This window comes from Erythranthe guttata, chromosome 14 (assembly GCF_056151865.1).
Source record: "Erythranthe guttata isolate IM_541 chromosome 14, IM_541, whole genome shotgun sequence".
NCBI classification, from domain to species: domain Eukaryota; kingdom Viridiplantae; phylum Streptophyta; class Magnoliopsida; order Lamiales; family Phrymaceae; genus Erythranthe; species Erythranthe guttata.
The window spans coordinates 20,361,490-20,381,253 of NC_142546.1; the positions used below are offsets into that span (position 1 = coordinate 20,361,490).

At 40.0% G+C, this 19,764-nt stretch overlaps 2 protein-coding genes and 1 pseudogene across 2 annotated transcripts; 1 reads left to right on the plus strand and 2 right to left on the minus strand.

Moving 5' to 3' along the window:
* Positions 1-877: 877 nt before the first annotated feature.
* Positions 878-1,441, minus strand: LOC148765401 (putative galacturonosyltransferase-like 2 pseudogene; annotated as a pseudogene).
* Positions 1,442-4,351: 2,910 nt separating this feature from the next.
* On the plus strand, positions 4,352-7,483 carry RPT2B (AAA-type ATPase family protein). The gene is made up of 6 exons (XM_012973534.2): positions 4,352-5,101; positions 5,411-5,656; positions 6,153-6,322; positions 6,405-6,621; positions 6,714-6,854; positions 7,204-7,483. Exons 1-6 carry the CDS (start codon positions 4,628-4,630, stop codon positions 7,285-7,287), a joined length of 1,332 nt encoding a protein of 443 aa, XP_012828988.1. The 5' UTR covers positions 4,352-4,627; the 3' UTR covers positions 7,288-7,483.
* A 2,362-nt stretch (positions 7,484-9,845) lies between these two features.
* Positions 9,846-10,966, minus strand: LOC105950237 (uncharacterized). Its single transcript, XM_012973583.2, has one exon. It carries the CDS (start codon positions 10,661-10,663, stop codon positions 10,064-10,066), a length of 600 nt encoding a protein of 199 aa, XP_012829037.2. The 5' UTR covers positions 10,664-10,966; the 3' UTR covers positions 9,846-10,063.
* Between the last annotated feature and the right edge of the window lie 8,798 nt (positions 10,967-19,764).

A 19,764-nucleotide genomic window follows, 5' to 3' on the forward strand; every position in this document is an offset into this window, starting at 1 on the left:
TTTGGATCTAAAAAAATACCACCAGAAAGACAAAGTTGCACCCCGTGGTACATTGTCAGTGATTACTTGAGTTTCAATTAGTGAAAACTACTATTAATATTTTTAGGAGTGCAAAGTGCAAAAATAGTAAATTTTAATAGAGCAAAATATGATCAATTACTTACTTTTTATAAAACATAAATGGATTTTTGTGCATAAGTCCCCAACCAAGCTTCTTTATTATTCTAGGTTTATGATAGACCTGATCACTGGTTCGGTTAGAACCGGAACCGGAACCGAAACCGAACCGGGGTCAACGGTTTTAGAACCAAACCGGAACCGGAACTGAAAAAACCGGTTCGGTTCCGGTTCCTCATTTTTGGAACCGGGAACCGACGGTTAGAACCGCGGTTCTAACCGTTTGAACCGGGTTTTTTTTTTAAAAAAAAAAAAAATTTAATTTCCTAGCTCTCTCTCTCTCTCTCTCTCTCTCTCTCTCTCTATATATATATATATATATATATATATGTATATACACTAATCTCTGAGCACCGCGCAAGGCGCGGTGCCGGTGCCCAGTTAATTTGTTCGTAAGGGAAAAAAATTGATTTCTTGTGGACTCTTAGGTCATGTTTGGATTGGAGGATTTCAAATGAATGGATTTGAAATACCTTGAATTTAAAATACCTTGAATTTGAAATCCATACAATTTAAAATCACATGTTTGGATACATGATGATTTATACAAAGGATTTCAAATCAAATTCACTGTTTGGCTAAAGAGTAGTGGATTTAAATTCTTTAATTAGTTTTACAAATATTTTCATATCATACAAATGTGATATTGCAATTATTGAACTTCAGATAAATATCAGTTAAATTTCATTAAATAATAACACTATATAAAAATAAAAATAATATATATATATATATCGAGCGGGCAGGGCCGGTTCGAGTCGAGCCGGGCCCACGGCTTCCCCTTCCCACTCCAATGCAACAGGCTCACCGGACCGGAGTGCAAATCACGGCAGAGGCCACGGAAGTTATCGTCGCCGAGTTCATGCTGGTTCCACCGGTGATCAACCGGAGCTATGTTTCCGGCGAACACGAGCAAGAATGGTGGCAAAGAGCCCAGCTCGTAAATCCTCATCCTCTTCTGAAGCTCCATCCACTCGACAATCTTGGTGGTGTAATCTCCGGCCCTCAATTTCTGGAGATCGATCACCATAACTCCGGTGTTGAAGTAGCAGGGTTTTGTGTTGGCGAAGGTTAGAGAGAGAGAGAGAGGGCTGGACCAGAACGTCGGCGTGAAGTAGGTGGTGAAGTTGGCGTTGCAGTACTCCGGCGCCGCCAGCACAGCCCCGTTTGGGAGCGGCGTTGCCGCGACTTTCGCGATGTCGTCGATGAGGACGAGGTTGGAGTCGAGGTAGACTACCCGTCCAATAGAGGGTCTATGGGCATCTCACCGCCGTCGAGCACTGCCGCCGAGCACCACCGTCGAGCACCGCCGCCGAGCACCGCCGTCGAGCGCTGCCGTTGAAGAGGAATATTCCCTGCTAATTCCCTAGCTAGAAGATCAATGATTGAAGAAATCCCTAATTTTTTAAGGCTACTGAGAGAAGTCTCGATGGGTGGATTTCAAATGACTAGGGGTATTTGAAATGGGCTCAAATCCATCGGTTTTTAGGGGTATTTGAAATCCACAAATTTAAGTTGCGGCCCAAACGTAATTATACTGTCAATGACAGTTAATTAAAATAGAGAATACTCATTTTTATCTTATTCATAAAGAGATTCAAATAAAAAGTATGGGGTCATTACAAATAAGTCCATCAATGGATACTTATTCATAAAGAGATTCAAATAAAAAACTCTTTTACCATTAAGTCCACACATGGTCCAGATTTTTGTGAAGGACTAAAATAACCCCTCATACTTTAATATGCTCTAATTTCATCATTAACTTAATTTAACCTCAATTTGACCCCAAATTTCACAAATTATTCAATTTTGACCCAAAACTTTTTGTTTTTAAAAAAAAAAAATTCAAATTTTTTTTTTCCCGCCGGTCTCCGGCGTTGACTTTTCAATTTTATTTTTTATTTTTTTTTCTTCCGGATTTTTTCGCCGGTTTCCTGCGTTGACTTTTTCGAATTTTTTTTTCTTTTTCTTTCTGTAACTTTTTTTTTTTTCGTTTAAACATCAATATTGCTGTGATTGACAGTAATATTAACTATATTACTGTTAAACACAGTAAAATTAACTAAACTACAGTTTAACACAGTAATATTGCTATATTAATCTCTATCACATTAATATTAACACAACAAAACTCATTATTATTGTGTAATAGAGTAATATTACTATGTTGACCGTTCAACAAATGTAAACATAATAAAAAGCCAAAAGAATTAATATTACTGTGAGTGACAGTAATATTACTATAACAACAGTAATATTACCGTCAACCACAGTAATATTATAATAATAGACAGTAATATTATTACGTTACTCATTGAATAACTCAAACAAACAAAAAAATTCAAACAAAATAATAATATTGATGTGGTTGACAGCAATATTACTATAACAACAGTAATATTACCGTCAACCACAGTAATATTATTGTGTTTACAGTAATATTACAATAATAAACAGTAATATTATTACGTTACTCCGTGAATAACTCAAACAAAACAAAAAACCCAAAAAAATAATAATATTGATGTTGTTGACAGTAATATTATTGTGTTTACAGTTATTTTATTGTCAACGACAGTAATATAATTACGTTGACTTGTCAAAAAATCAAACAAAATAAAAAAAATAACAAAAAATAAAAAATATTAATATTACGTTAATTTACTGTCAACGGCAGAACAATTACATAAATATATTGTCAACGGCAGTACAATTACGTTAATTAACTGTCATTGACAGTATAATTACGTTAATTTACTGTCAGTGACAGCACAATTACGGTCAACGTTTAGCGGCGGACGTAAAAAAAAAAAAAACAAACCAAACAAAAAAAAAAAAATCAATGCCGGAGACCGCCGAAAAAATCCGGAAGAAAAGAGAAAAAAAAAAAAAAAAAAAAGAAAGTCAACGCCGGAAACCGGGGAAAAAATCCGAAAGAAAGAAAGCAAAAAAAAAAAATTGAAAAGTTAACGCCGGAATCCGGCAGCAAATTTTTTAAAAAAAAAAAAAATTTGGATCAAAATTGAATAATTTGTGAAATTTGGGGTCAAATTGAGATTAAATTAAGTTAATGATGAAATTGGAGCATTTTAAAGTATGCTAAAAAAAAAGTCAAAATTGAATTTTTGTGGTCAAAATTGGATTTTTGTGGACAAAATTGATTAAATTGAGGTTGCAATTAAGAATTGGGTATAAATGGTTAATGGTAATATTGGGATATACATGAATGTTTCCTTTATTTATAATAAATATTATAGGGATGGACTTATTGGTGAAAGAGATATAGCCCCTAAAGCTAGAATAATAAAGATGTTTGGTTATAAATATTGCTTTTAGTGTGAGATTGATTTAGAAAACCTATTACACTAAGCTATAAGTTATAAACAAGCAATTTCTGGAACACTATGATACGAACCATCTCCAAATCTCCTAAGATTCAATTTGTCCTGAACCAAAATCAAAATTCAATAACTGTATCAGTGATTGGTAAGGATAGGCTGTTTCTCCGTCACCAGTGATTGGACCGAAGAACTGTGGTGTTGTGGAAGAAAAGTGTGTGATTTGAGAATAAGGATGAGAATTTTCAATAATTTTTCATTTTGGTCAAATTTAATTAATGACTTAAGGGTAATAAAGTAATTTAAATAGAGTACGAAATGAGTATGATATGTGTACGCCCTTTTTTGCTAGGTTCGTACTTTAATTTATAGATTCCTAGGATCATACTGTATCGTACTAGGTCGCACTTAAAATCAACGATTTTAATTATTTAAGTAATATTTTCATACCTCTCGGACTCTAGACAATCCCAACTTAGAAACATATTTGAATAGCAAATTTCCAAATACTTTTGTTGTTTCCCTAATTATTTACATGATTTAATAATCAATTACAAATCGATAGTTGATAATAATATTTAATATTAATATATTTGTATGAAAAAAATAATAATTATATATAAATAAAATCCAATATATGTTTGTATATCATATTTATAAATATACCCACACTTTTAATATTTACACGTTTCTCCAAAGATTCCGTATTTCTATTTTTTGGACATTCCGTTTCCATGTACCAGTTTTTCCATATTGCCTTTTCTGTATCCGTGCTACAAAGTTTTGACAATCAAATCATGCCAATAAATATTAGAAGAAAATATTAAAAGAATAACTCAAATACTAAAGAAATTAATATTTGAATTTTAGTTGAGGTATTTATAAAATAATTTAATTTTGGAAAAAGAAAACACAAAAAAAGGAATTTAAGAAGAGACCAAACATAACCTAAATCACGTGAAAGTCACGCTCTTAAGGAATCGAGTTTAGACCATCCTTATATTACCATCTATCCCGTCTATTTCTTGAACACAAAGACAACTCTTTCGAAACTACAAATTCCCACAGAAAACCCCCAAATCTCAAATCCCTAATTCCGCCTCTCAACGATGGGTCAAGGTACACCCGGCGGCCTCAATCGGCAACTCCCCGACCGTAAAAACGACGGCGATAAGAAGGAGAAGAAATTCGAACCAGCGGCTCCACCGGCTCGCGTCGGCCGCAAGCAGCGGAAGCAGAAGGGCCCCGATGCGGCGGCTCGGATTCCAACGGTGACGCCTCTGACCAAGTGCAAGCTTCGATTTTTGAAGCTGGAGCGAATCAAGGACTATCTGTTGATGGAGGAGGAGTTCGTGGCCAATCAGGAGAGATTGAAGCCCCAGGAGGAGAAGACGGAGGAGGATCGATCCAAAGTCGATGACTTGCGAGGCTCGCCGATGAGTGTCGGGAACCTCGAAGAGCTGATTGACGAGAACCACGCGATTGTTTCCTCGTCGGTCGGGCCGGAGTATTACGTTGGGATCTTGTCGTTTGTTGATAAGGATCAACTCGAGCCTGGATGTGCGATTCTTATGCACAATAAGGTATATTTCATACTTCAATTTTGAAATTTATATGTGTTTTTTTTCTTTTCCGAATTGCTTAGGGTTTGGGTAGTTAGGGTTTCTTTTAGGATAAATAAATTATGTATTGGTCTTGAGATTGGGTCCTTTGCATCTCAAAGCAGAGGGGAAATATTGGGTTTTTATAGTTTAAGCTACACAGTTTAGGCGAGTATGTTATCTTGGTGGCTTTGAATGATTTTCGGGTTTATACTTCTTGGGGTTTTGCCTGAGAAGTTGGAGTCGAATAATAAAGTCGTTTAATTTTGTAATATTTTGCATTGTTTACAGGTTCTTTCTGTTGTTGGGCTGCTTCAAGATGATGTGGACCCCATGGTATCTGTGATGAAGGTGGAGAAGGCTCCGTTGGAGTCCTATGCTGATATAGGTGGTCTCGATGCTCAGATCCAGGAGATCAAGGAGGCCGTTGAGCTTCCATTAACACACCCTGAATTATATGAAGATATTGGTATTAAACCCCCCAAGGGTGTCATACTCTACGGAGAGCCTGGAACTGGAAAAACATTGCTTGCGAAGGTTTGTTCTGTTGTTTTATTTTGCATCACATTCGATCATCAAGGTCATATATTTTACGTCCTCTGGTCAATTAGTGATTTATAATCTGGGTTGAAATACGAACTTCTTACTCTTTGTTAACTGATGAGGTTCTGTTTTCTATACTAATGATTTATCTAAGAGGTGGAAGATGTAAAAGTTCTTCTTTTTAACTATTTTTCTGGATCTAATTAAGTTGTTTAGCTTTTTGGAAGACTGAACTTGGTGATTTAATCATCTATAAATTAACTTTCACACAAGATGAGGTTTCTTCTAGCTTCATTTATTACTTTTTAGTTTTTACCATTAAAATTGCATTGGTTACAAAATGGGCTTAACAAAAAGAGCTGAATATGGGTTGATCAAGGGGTTGTTTCACTTATTTTTACTCCATTGCTTTATTTGATTAATATATATGTTCCATGAGTGTTTGTATGTGTTAACTGTATAAGTTCTTGTTTTCATAAAAAAAATTCAGGCTGTGGCAAATTCTACATCAGCAACTTTCCTGCGTGTTGTTGGTAGTGAATTGATTCAGAAGTACCTAGGAGATGGCCCTAAGTTGGTAAGAGAACTCTTTAGAGTTGCTGATGACCTCTCACCATCTATCGTCTTCATTGACGAAATTGATGCCGTGGGTACAAAAAGGTAACTGCGCAGATATTCGTTGTTTTAAAATGTTAAATATTAATATTGAAGGATGATACTGATTGGAAAATGCACTCTATAGGTACGATGCCCACTCAGGGGGTGAGCGTGAAATTCAGAGGACAATGTTGGAGTTGCTGAATCAATTGGATGGATTCGATTCAAGAGGCGATGTGAAAGTGATTCTCGCAACAAACAAAATTGAAAGCCTTGATCCTGCTCTCCTCAGGCCTGGTCGAATAGATAGGAAAATTGAATTTCCACTCCCAGATATCAAGACAAAGAGAAGGATTTTCCAGGTATGTAATTTGTTGTCGCTTAACATAACAGTATTCAGAATAATACAATGCGACTGTTCGCCTCACCAAGTAATGTATTGTTTGATATGTAGATACACACATCAAGGATGACATTGTCTGATGATGTCAACCTGGAAGAATTTGTTATGACAAAGGACGAGTTCTCTGGAGCGGATATCAAGGCTATCTGCACTGAAGCTGGTCTGCATGCTCTCCGAGAGCGTCGAATGAAGGTAAATTCGGAAAACTTTACCTGTAAAACTTCTTAATAGAATATATCAGTATTTTATTACATGTGTTAGAACTTCCACATGTAATAAAATGATGTTTTGCTGAGATTTTAGTGCTCCGATTATTTTTCGAACCTTTTGCATTTAGATAAGCATATGCGGGGGAGGACACACGATAATCCTTTTTTTTTCTTTTGTTTCTTGTGTCGCACATGCATGATGTTTGACAAGTTGTTTTATAAACTAATTTGCACGCAATAATCTCTTTTATTTGCATATCTAGTTATTTGCCATGGAGATGTTGGAATTTATTTTAGTACAATTCTAACAAACTGAATAATATGATGGGCAGGTGACACATGCAGATTTCAAGAAAGCTAAGGACAAGGTCATGTTCAAGAAGAAAGAAGGCGTACCGGAGGGTCTCTATATGTGATGACACTATCGAGTTCCCTTTGGACTTAGATTGGTGTCACTTTTTTCAATTTCTTGAATTTGTTTTTGTCTGTGTTTTTCTTTAAAAGCTTCAAGAACTAATGTGATGTGATACGATCTCGATAGCCTTTATTTATTTCATGAGCTTGTTAAACTTTCACTTAGTTTGCTTGGAAATGACATCTTTAGCTTCTGTCTCTTGTGTTGCTCCTATTTCTATTCTGTTTTTTTTCTTTTTTTAATTTAAATAAAAAGATCATAGGCGAAATCTTCCATGTCAGACTTATTTGTAATTAATTGATTACTTCATCAATAAAAAATATTTATGTTTATTACTAAACTTAGGTTGATGAAGAGATGGATTATTTAACCAAGGGATATCTTTCTAGTTGAGAGGTTATATTAACTTTAGCATCATAAGAAGAATCGGATCAAATCTTATGGTATATCTTTGTAAATCCAAATTTGCATCATACAGTAGCAATTGAAGTTTTCATGTTGGGTTTGCATGTATTTTTATAACTTTTGATAAGAACCCATTTTTTTTTATGTTTATGTTGTCGGATTTACTTCGAAAACTGAAATGCTAATTGTAGCGGAACTTTTACTGAAATTGGCTTATTTGCAGCAGTACTTTCATTTCACCTTTTTCCAACTTTCTAAAATACGTGAAACGCTCCCAACTTAAAAAAGTCGAAAAAAAAGAATTTCGTGTTTATTTGATAAATAAATTGCCCGACAACAACAAATAAGATAATGGCCGATTCGGATGTCTACGAGGTAAAATTGAAGAAATTAGTGAATTTTTTTTTCAGCGGTAATATCGTGTTGTGCAGCACGAGAACCCAAATTTTTGGGGTTTCCCGTGCTACACAACACGGAAAAAAAAAAAAAGTTTGAATCGTGCTGTGGAGACCGGGAACTTGGGGTTCCCGTGCCCTAAAGGACGGGAACTTGTGTTTCCCGTGCCCTAGAGAACGGGAAACACGAACAATCGTCCTCTAGGGCACGGGAACCCCAAATTTTTTTTTTTGAAAATAAGAATTCAATTTTTTTTAGTCTCCCGTTTTTTGGAGCACGAAAACTTGATAAACCTCAAATTTCCGTGCTCCAGAACGGGAAATTCAAAAATCTTGAATCCTCCGTTCTACAGAGCACGGGAACTTGAAGTTGCTTCAAATTTTCGTGCTCCAGAAAACGAAGGCTTCAAAAAATTTTTATTTTTTTTTCGAAATTTGGCTAGATCTAATCATAAACATGTGTTTTTACCTAAATTGTAAATAAAACTAATTAAAAGTAGTGGGATATTGAAAATTTACCGGAGTCGAGTCTCGTTTGCTACGGATTCAAAGTTGAAAAAAATTTACGAAATTCAAATTTCCAGAGAGGATTTGGGAGTAGGAGAGAGAATTTAAAAAAAAAAATTAAATGAAAAAGTTTCCGCTGCATTCAGTAAAAGACCCGCTGAAAATAGCAACACCCTTGGAAAATGACAATGGCAATACTCAAATGTACATTATTTTAATGGTTTAAAATACTTTTGAAAAAACACATTCTAGGTCTTTGTTGGCCATTTTGTATTTTTTATCTTATCGATTTTATTTTTCATTTGTTGACTTGTGTGATTTTTTGTGTTGTATAATCAAGTCATGATAGTGAACACTTGACAGTCAAAATGCATCATTCTAAGCAAGTTTCTAAACCTTAGTGTTATATTTTGGCTGGAGATGAAATGTCTATCATAGTGAATGGTTAGAATCTGATGATGATGATGATGTTGATTTTAGTGTAGAATGAGGTGGGTTAAGGGATAAACTATTAGTAGACAATTAAAATTCAGGGATTCAATCCAAGCAAACTAGAGATGATCTGACTGGATATTTCACAGATTGGTGGATTAATCCAAGCAAAATAATTACAACCTTCAACTTGCTAAGAAACATCAAAAAAAATCATAGGTAATTTGCTAAGAAACTTTTTCCGATTTCTCACATGAGGAGTATCTCCTTTTCGAATTGAGGTCAGTCCATGGATTTTCATGGTTAGCTTTTTTTGCACAGTGACATGTCAAATCCTTAAGTTGGGCAAACACGACTTCGAATGTGAGAAGAAAAGAGATGGGGTGAATCAAAATTAGGGCAACATATGTTAATAAAGAGGGAAGAATCGAAATGGAGCGAAAATAACATGGCAAAAAGTGGGAGTAATTAAAGAGTGGGACGAAAAGACTAATTTGCCCCAACTCTTTTCATATGGAACACACGTGTTGTGAATGTCAGTCCAATTTTGGCTAAAAAATTGACATCAACAACTAAATGGAGTTGATATGGTCGTTTCAAGTTGTAAAATGCAAAAACGTGCAAATTTCATCCAACAAAAGAACTAAGAGACCAGGTTTAAATTCATTTCTTCAAAACAATCTTACAACACACGCACCCAAATTAATTCGAACCTGAGCTCACCAATTTCCACATTGTAAAGAGATATTAATTCTTTTCTTTATATTTTTTTCTAGTAAAATTAATTCTTTCGAATTTAAATCCTGATAAACACTTGATATTGCATGATAAAACTTTAGCACAAATTTTGATTAAAACTTAAAAGAAACTTAGCATTAGAAAAGGTCAAAGATTTAGCACACTTTAAAATAGATAGTAAAAAAAAGATAAGAAAACCATCACACAGTTACACTAAAATTCAAAAGATTCTTGCTAATAACAACACACTACAAAGTAGAAAGTAGAGCAACATCTCATTAACCACACAACCCTAGTTTTTCAAGGGGATGGCAGAGCTCCGGCGGCGCCATCACCTGCTCCTCCACCAACGCCGCTAATCCCGCCAATGCCGCCGATTCCGCCAATGCCACCGGGAATGCTGCCAACTCCACCTATTCCGCCGGGAATGCTGCCAATGCCACCGGGAATGCTGCCTACTCCACCAATCCCGCCGGGAATGCTGCCTACGCCGCCAAGTCCGCCGGGAATGCTGCCGATGCCGCCAAGTCCGCCGGGAATGCTGCCGACGCCGCCAAGTCCGCCGGGAATGCTGCCGACGCCGCCAACAATTCCACCAGGAATGCTGCCGGCGCCACCGATTCCACCAAGACTACCGTCGGGCCCAGTTCCAATAATACCTCCAACGCCGCCTACACTATTGCTCCCACCAACGCCGCCACCACCACCTACGCCCCCGCCGACGCCGCCGAAGGGAATGCCGTTGTCTCCGACGCCGGCGTAGTTTCCAACGCCGCCGAAAGAGAGGAAGTTCTTCTGATCGGAGAGACCGTTGTCACCTGCGGGGACCACCCTCGCCGCCGCCGCCTGACGGGCTACAAGAAGAGCAACAAAAAACACGAAAACCCACCTCGCCGCCATTCCTTCTCTCTCTCTCTTTATATATATATATAAATACACACAGTCACACACACTAATCAAGAAACAAACCCTTGGTTTTGATGTCTGAAAATAAGCACTCACAAATCCTTAATCGACACCTGAAAGAAAGTGGATTGGCCCTCTTCATTTTAAAGACCATTGAGAAGAGGAAACAGGTAGAGTGTGCAGTTGAGACTCTTCAATGCATTTTATTTAATGCTCTTCATATTTATTATTGGATTCCTTTTTTTTTTTTTTTTTTTTTTTTATTATCTTTTTTTTAATTAGGGCCATCTCTGAGTTAATGTCAAATGCTGAAAAAACATCTCATGTTCTGGTTATTACAAATCCTCACCTCAACTATGAATATTTCTATACGTTCATCTTTATGGTGTCAAATTTAGTCGAATCTTCTAAATTATGTGGAATATTCTCCGATTTGTAACACATTTTATCCCATTCGAGCTCCACATTTTGGATACAAGATAATCATAAGATGTGTCTTTTGATTTGTCCATATAAAATTGTGGTGCATCAGAAACTGCATTTTTGCATAAAACGAGTACAAACTAAAGAACATTTTACAAAATCTAGAACATTCTATTGAATTTGACACTATAATGATGAGCATGTAAGAAGATTCATATTCAGGGATGGATTTAGTAAAAGAGTAGGGGTGGCCCCGACCCTACTGAAAAAAAATATATTATTATTATTATTATTATTATTATTATTATTATTATTATTATTATTATTATTATTATTATTATTATTATTATTATTATTATTATTATTATTATTAGGGCATTTATCTATTAGTTTATAGACTTTCGCCCCCAAAGTTTATTTCTATACACTTTTAGTACAGGTTTTTCTTCTTTTTTTAAATCACCCCATATTCTTGACCCTGCGATAAAAAAAATTCTGGGTCCGCCCCTATTCACACTTGATATGAATAGTTGCAATTATCTAGATAAAGTGAATTTTTTTTTTTTCGTAATTTGATCTTACTTCAAAGTGGGCGTAATTACCCTTTTTTTTTTCCCTCCACATACTTGTTTCTAGGTAATGGATTTTGTGCAATTATGGTAGGGGCAATCTCGTACGTACGATGGTCGATAGATACACTAATTAGATGAAAAGAAGAATGGGTGAGATGGTTGATGAGATGAAACTGTATTGTATTTACTGCATGCACATGACTTTGCTGGGAGCACCCAATTTATTGCACTATGGCTATAAAGCCAACCAACACCTAATAATTGTGCATGTTGAATAGCATGATTTTTATCTCATTAACTTTAATGAAATTTATTTATTATTTTTATTGTTTAATTTGATACATTATATTATGCTTCTTTATATTGGATAGGAACAGTCACAGAGGATGTCCGTGGAGATTATCCTTTTCATTTCCATTGTAATATATTATATTGTCGGATTATTTTTTTTTTTTTTTAGTTCGAGGCAATTGGCCTCTTAATAAACGAAAAAAAACTCAACCCTAATTCATTATTATGAATGCATTTGGAGAAGCAAATTAAAAGCACTGTACTATAGTTATATGCAAATTTGATCACCTAGTTGCATTCAACATTTTCGATGGTAGTTAAAGACCACTGAAAATAGATCGGAATCTAACGGTTTGTAACCCGTTAACTTCTGACTGCCAGAAAACAAGTTATCTTTTGAAAAAGAACTGCCGTCGTCGAAATACACGGTGAAACCACCGACGGAGCAGCTCCAGAGCTCCAAAACATCAAAAAATACCATTAGAGAAAGAGCGGCGAGAGGAATTCAATGGTAGTTAAACCATCAAATCCTGACCGTTGGAGAGAAAGTTCATGATTTCGAGAAACACCGTTGTCAGGCGGAACTATGAGACGGAAATTCGAATATGAGAAAAAATTGAATACAGATAGAAGGTATATATATATATATATATATTGATGATGCTAAAGTGTAGCTCACCTAGGATGATGTAGAAAACAAGCAGGGAGAGCAAAGCTGATCAGTAGCTAGTCAACTCGATGCTCCTGAGGTCCCTGCGAAAAGAGCACACGTGAACTAAGCCGGGGGTTGATCCGGCGGAAACCCCTCCGACGCTCAAGTCAGATGTACGGATCGTAGAGAGAGTAGAGAGAATAAAACTCGAGGTTAATCGTCAATAATGAGAACGTACCTTTCTAAATGAGTAAAACACCTATTTATATATCGGTAATTGGGTTGGGCTTATTTTGTTGGGCCCAAGCCCTACTTTGAAGTTATTTGGGCTTTCGTGTAATGGGCCTAATTAGTAGATAATTTTGGGGGCCCATTGGGCCGGCCCATTTAGGTATATCATTAAGCCCCCCAACTCTCGATTCGAGACGGGGACTTGTGTAGAGGGATCCGGGTCGTGTCGAGAGTTAATTTTGTCGTGGATTGAATTGTTTCCGTTGGTGAATTAATTCCTTATTTTAAATAAGGGATAATTATCTTTATTTGGCAGCGAGGTATATATTTAAGGGTTTTAAATAATATACCAGTCCAGATAAATAGACTCCTTCTGCTGTGGAAAGAATTAATCTTCAACTCCTGCGTAATAAATATGGGTATGTACTTTTTATTCTAAGTCTTCTTCTGTGCTATTCTTCTTTTGAAAAAAATTTCGCGGTAGAGTAGAGATTTGTGTTTCTTGATTGTTTGCTTGGAGGAAAATATTTATCATGTCGAATCCGGGTAAGTCAAAATCTTTACGAATTAAACTTCGAGATCCGGTTGAAGGGGGAGAGAAAAATTTTGGTTCCGTGGGCATGGAACGTGAGAAGGTAGTAGTATCGGATGGGGAAATCGGATTTGCGGTAGGTGGTACTCGCAATTCTGTGCAGATGGACATGGTAAGTGGCTCGGTTGCTGAGATCGGCTCAAGCCGTGTTTCTAGCCGGTCCAAATTTGGTGAGAGGAATTCTCTCGTGGAACGTGAGGAGCCGAGCTGGAGCCGTGAGCCGGCGGCTTGTCTCGGGAAGGAGAAGAGGAGAGAAGAGGCTGCTAGTCCACGTGGGCCAATGATGGAGGGACGCGCGGTTGCCAAGGAGAGGAGAGAGAAGGGAGAGCTGACATGCGCGTCAGGGTCGCCAATCGAGGCACGTGCGCGTGCGTCATATGATGGGGAAGGTGTGCTGCGCGCGTCGGGAATGGGTCCACGCGCGCGCGGGATTGGCCCGTTCAGTGACGCGCGCGTGGAGGGGGGGTGGCTGGGCTGGGTGTTATGTGTGACGCGCGCGCGCTGCCCAATAAAGGGGCGCGTGCGCGCGCGTCGGATGGAGAGCTGCTGCCGCGTGGCTGCGCGACTGAGACAGGGGAGCGCGCGCGTGGGTGTGGGTTGCTTGAACCGACGCGCGCGCGTGAGAGAGCGTCGGGACCCGTTTTTCAACGCGATTTTCGTGAGCGGGTCGAGGGATCTGAGGAGAGAAATTTCGTTGAAGATGATGTGAATGTTCGGGGTGCCGTTAGGCGAGAAATTATTGAATCTTGGAGCGACGATGTAGAAATGGGTATTCACGTTAGTGAGCAATTAGATGGAGTTGTGGCTAGTAGGCGTAATTCTCGACGTCAAATTGTGGATTTCGGGAGCGATAGTGACGATTCTAATCGAGCCCCTTTGGCGAGTGATCATGCGGTGCCAAGTAGTGAAGAGGGGGAGGAAGATGAAGAGGAGGAGGAAGATGATATTCCGCCGGGTGATGTTGAGGTTGATAAAAGGAAGCAAAAGAAAATTAAGCCAATTAATTTGGACTTAGTTGATTTTGATAGTGTGTTGACGGAAGAGCATCTGCACTCTATTCGTCGTTTATCTGGAGCGCCAAGTAACGTTGAGTTGTTGTTGCCTCAGAAGGGTGACCGTTTGTATTCGCCACCCGATGGATTTCATACGGTGTTTTTAGGTTACTTGACGTGTACATCTCAGATTACACCGCATCCGACCTTGTTGAAGGTCTGTGAGGAATTCAAGATTGGGTATAGTCAGCTAACGCCCAGTGCTGTTCTGATTTTCCAGGCGTTTCATTTTAGGGTGGCTCGAGTAGGTCTGCCTGTGTCTGTGAGTTTATTTAAGGCGTTATTTACGTTACATCGGCCCAATAAGATGCCTTTCTTTTGCTTTCATCCTCGCGTTCATTACCAATTCGTGAAGAGTGTGAAGCTATCTTTGGGGAAATGGAAGACCTATTTTTTTTACGTGAGGGCTCCCACTTTTGATGTTCCCGTAGTTTGGAATCCTACGTGTGAGAGTTTCGCAATGACTGCAAATATGGCGAAGAGGATTGAGGAATCTGGGTTGTGTGATGTGGAATTTGATCCGAGGAGTTTGATACCGACGGTGAAGGGTCAGCATCGTATATCCTTTTGTTGCCTTGACTTGTGTTCCTCTTCTTTGTTGTTTGTTTTTTTTTTTTTTTTTTTTTTTTTTTTTTTTTTTTTTTTGTAGTGTATATCCCATGTTTCTTATGTGTTCGTTATCTCTTGTAGATGGGGGCATCACCTTTGCGGCGCTTCAAGCTAAGGCGAATGGGTCGTCGAAGAAGGCATCGAAGAAGGCATCGAAGAAGGTACCCTCCACCTTGGGAGGTTCTTCAAATGGTTTGCCTCGTGGGGAGGTCCATGTAGAAGCTGCTCGAGTAGTCGCAGATGATCGTAGCAGTGCTGGTGAAGTGGAGGGGCGTCCACCGACGAGGGATCGTGGCAAGGGGAAGAGGGTGGATACCGAGTATGTGGCTGTGCCTAAGCGTCCACGGGTAGACCCAGAGGAGACTTATGCTTTCCATGGTGGAGGAGGGAAACAGCTGTTTACTTATGGAGTAAACCGCGATGGTAAGGAGTCGTACTGGGATGTGTCGGACTATGATTTGCCGATGTTGAGTACCGAGGGTTTCGTTCGAGAGTATGATCGTGCTCGGATGTCTGGTAAGGGTCCTTCTCATATGCTAGAGTTAGCTGGTGGAGACATATGTCGGGTGAGTACTTGCCTATTTAAAGCGAGGCTAGATGTTATTCCCTCTCTTCCTTGTGTAATTCTTTTTTTTTTTTTTTTTTTTTTAGTTGGTAGCGACTTGGAGATATCTCGTGGAGCACGGTAGGAATGTGGAAGCTAGTAAGGAAGAGGATCGGGCTCGAAGTCAAGCGCGTGAGGATGAGCTTCTAAGCCAGTTGGAGGAAGCGCGGTCCGATCTCACTCTACGCTCTGAAGAGCTTGCTCGGAGGACAGAGGAGCTTGCTGAGAGGACCGAGGAGCTCGAGGTTATCCGGGGTGATGCGAAGGCGTATAAGGATGATGTTCATAAGTTGAACGAGTGCTACGATCAGCTGAAAGAGAAATATGAAGCTGAGAAGGCGACGGGGAAGAGGTTCCTCACGACATCAGGTGGTGTGGCTTATAAGGAGTCCATTGTGGAGGAGACTAAAGCTAGTTTCCGAGGTAGTGATGAGTGTGCTGCTATGATTGAGGAGCATGCGTTGGCTGTGGTTTATAAGCCATTAGTGCGTGCTTGTCGCAAATATCTGCGCGATGCGGGTGGGATCAGCGAGGAAGTGATTCGTGGGATGGAAGCTGGCATATCCGATGAAGAGGAGGAAGAGGTAGATGTCAATGGGACGGGCACAGAGCTCGTCAATGACATGGTTGCGGGTGACTCTACTGCGGGTACGTCTTCCGCTCGCGGTAGGGGAGCTTAGACTTATCTGTTAGGATAGCTAACTTTTTTATTGCTATTATTTTTTTTATGGATTTCGTATTTTATTTTTATCGCTGATGTAGTTGGGTATGTCCACTACTATTTTATTTTAATTTCTTCCTCGTTTGACTTTGAAGTATAAGATTTCGATTTATTTATTTTGACATTGTCAAGAATTAATGCGTTGCTTCTATGTGTTTACATTAGCATTATACGCGATGTACTTGAAGAGGGGATCAGTCTCCCAAGGTTTTTGTTAGGGGTCGTGCCCTTTGTTTTTGACCACTTGGGTCTATAATATTTTTGTCCGTGGCCACGTTTTAAAAGTAGCACCTCGTGAAACAGTTAAAGGGACTTAGCTAATCCAGCTGGCCAGGCTATACGGATTATCCAAATCACTCTAAGTGTTTGTAGGGTGGTATTGATTTGAACTCATGGTAAGAGGTTATTTGTATAGACGTAAAGGCGTAGATAGTAAAGCGAAAAATATATATTCAACGATAGCATAGGAGAATTGTTACATGCCTATGTGAGGCGAATGTAAGTAAATGATTAATGCCATGGGCCTACGTGAGGCAAAGGTAAATAACTACTGGTGGAGCGAGAAAGAAAAAAAATTGACTTGATAAAAATTGTTCTAAGTGATTGTATTACACTTGTTCTTCTTCTTCCACGTCTTGCTTGTACTCGTTCGTTTTGCTGCGTTGATGGTAAAATGAATTCATTTGGCGTTTCTATGCCTGTCAAATATAATTGAGAAAAAAGAATTTTGTCTAAGCATTTGTATTGAAGACTTAGTAATTGAAGCTGAGGGGATGCGTATTGCGCTTTCACGTACCCTACTACGGATTTGATTTTTCTTTCTCGCACTCCAAGACATGAAATGAAGTCGTGAGTTGTCGCGAGTTGCTATGCGATCGTGCCCTTGACGATGTGGTATGGAGTGTCGTCGAGCAAGCAGCGCATTGATTGCTTAATATACATCCTCACGTAGTAGGTTCTCGACCTGTAAGGAGACGATGGGATGTGATTATGAATTTCTGATGTAAGTAGCAATTACTAGCCCCCCAGTTTAGGAGGGACATTAACGCACCTTGTTATGTGGTGCGGAATTTCCAACCATGTCTAAGCAGCTTTACAAGACGAGTGACGTGGAAGGTTGTGGAGCCTGCATGGGTGAAAATTTGTAAGTAATTTTTCTTTAGTAGAGATATGGGTGATGATCTCAAATGATCAGAAGTAAGGTAGATGTATACCTTAGGCGTAGAACCGTTTGAGGTTCCCTATATTCCATGTTCTGGGTATAGGGTGTCCGTCAATGTTCTCGAGGCGATATGCTCCAGTGTTGACCACCTTTGTGATTTTATACGGTCCTTCCCACTTTGGGTCGAGCTTTCCGATGGGGTGGGAGGCTTCAGCTTTTCGGAGGACTAAATCTCCGACTTGAAAGGAGCGAGGGCGGACCTTTGAGTTATATGCCTTGGCCATGCGTGATTTATACATCTGTTGTCGGATGTATGCGATCTCACGTAACTCATCTATGAGGTCTAGGCTTCCCCGCATAGCCTCTTCATTAGCTGTTGGGTCATAGTTGGTGACTCGCCAAGATGGTTCTCCGATTTCGACGGGTGCGATAGCCTCCGTGCCAAAAGCTAGATTGAAAGGCGACTCTCCGGTTGCTGCGCGTGGGGTTGTGCGATAGGCCCATAGGGCGTTAGGCAATTCTTCCACCCATTTTCCTTTGGCACTTCCCAGCCTTGTCTTAAGGTGTTGGAGGATAGTGCGATTTGTAACCTCCGTCTGGCCGTTAGCTTGTGGATTTGCTACCGATGTGAAGAACTGCTTGATGTTCAAGCCGAGGCACCAATTTTTTACCTTGTCCCCGCAAAATTGAGTTCCATTATCCGAGATGATGGAACGCGGGATTCCGAAGCGGCAAACGATGTTCTTCCATAGAAATTGGATGACTTCTTCTTCTCGGATGCGTGCCAAGGGTTCAGCCTCCACCCATTTGGTGAAGTAGTCCACTGCTACAATGAGGTATTTGCGTCCTCCTGTGGCGGGCGGGAATGGTCCAACCAAATCCATCCCCCATTGGGCGAAAGGGATGGGGCTGTCAATTGGTTGCATTAACGCCGCTGGCATGTGAGTGATATTGGCATGCTCTTGGCAGGGCTTACACCTCCGGACTAACCTTTTCGCATCTTCATGCATCGTTGGCCAATAGTAGCCCTGCCTCAGTAGTTTGAGAGCTAAGGTTCTCCCGCTCAAGTGATTGCCGCAGATGCCTTCGTGTACTTCTCTAAGTACATAATCCGCCGTGGTTGGGTCGAGGCACTTAAGGTAGGGGAATGAGAACCCTCGTTTGTACAACTCTTCTCCCACTATGACGAATCGTGCGGCTCTCGTTTTTAACTTTCGTGCTTCGGCGGGATCCGTTGGAAGTTCTCCTTTTTTGAGATACTTCAGGATTGGAGTGAACCAGCATGGTTCATCCTCCTCGGTGTATTGTACTTCAGTGGGTGAAGTTATCTCCGGCTGAGGTGATGTGAGGAGCGTCACCTTCCGACTTCCGATGCTAGCCATGGAGCTTCCTAGTCTAGCTAACTTGTCAGCGTGGATATTGTTGGAGCGGGGTACTTGTATTATCTCGTAGCTCTCGAATTTGGATAGGAGAGTGTGTGCGAGAGCTAAATATTTCGCCATGGTGTCTTCTTTGGCCTCGTAAACTCCGAGTACTTGGTTAACGACGAGTTGAGAGTCGCTTTGGATTAGGAGCTTGCGCGCTCCAGCTGCTAGGGCGAGGCAGATTCCCGCTATCAGGGCCTCGTACTCAGCGACGTTGTTTGAGGCTGTGAATTCGAATCGTTGAGCATATTCGAACTCATCTCCATCAGGGTTCGTTAGGACGATACCCGCTCCCCCTCCTGTGGCAGTGGACGATCCATCGACGCTGACGGACCAAGTTGGAAGAGAGGTACTTTCTTCTACGGAGGTCATTTCAACTAGAAAATCTGCCAATACTTGCGCTTTGATAGCCGGGCGGGGTTTGAATTCGACCCCGTATTCGCTTAGCTCTATCGCCCATTTTGCTAATCGCCCGGATGTCTCAGGACTTCTTAGTATTTGCTTCAGAGGATAATTGGTGAGAACCACCACTTGATGCGACTGGAAGTAAGGTCGAAGCTTCCGAGCTGCGTTGATGAGGGCGAGAGCGAGTTTCTCCATGTTGGTGTAGCGTTGTTCGGCTCCTTGGAGGGCGCGACTTATGTAGTATATGGGTTGGTGGCCTTTTCCTCCATCTCGGATGAGGACTGCGCTGATGGCATTAGCTGAGGTAGCTAAGTACAGTAGGAGGGTGTCTCCTGGGTGAGGTTTTGTGAGTAGGGG

Coding starts and splice junctions, on each gene's coding strand:
- LOC105950237 (XM_012973583.2), bottom strand. CDS start 10,663: ATGGCGGCGAGGTGGGTTTTCGTGTTTTTTGTTGCTCTTCTTGTAGCC.
- RPT2B (XM_012973534.2), top strand. CDS start 4,628: ATGGGTCAAGGTACACCCGGCGGCCTCAATCGGCAACTCCCCGACCGT. Junction 5,657..6,152: donor GAAAAACATTGCTTGCGAAG/GTTTGTTCTGTT, acceptor AAAAAAATTCAG/GCTGTGGCAAATTCTACATC. Junction 6,622..6,713: donor CAAAGAGAAGGATTTTCCAG/GTATGTAATTTG, acceptor TTTGATATGTAG/ATACACACATCAAGGATGAC.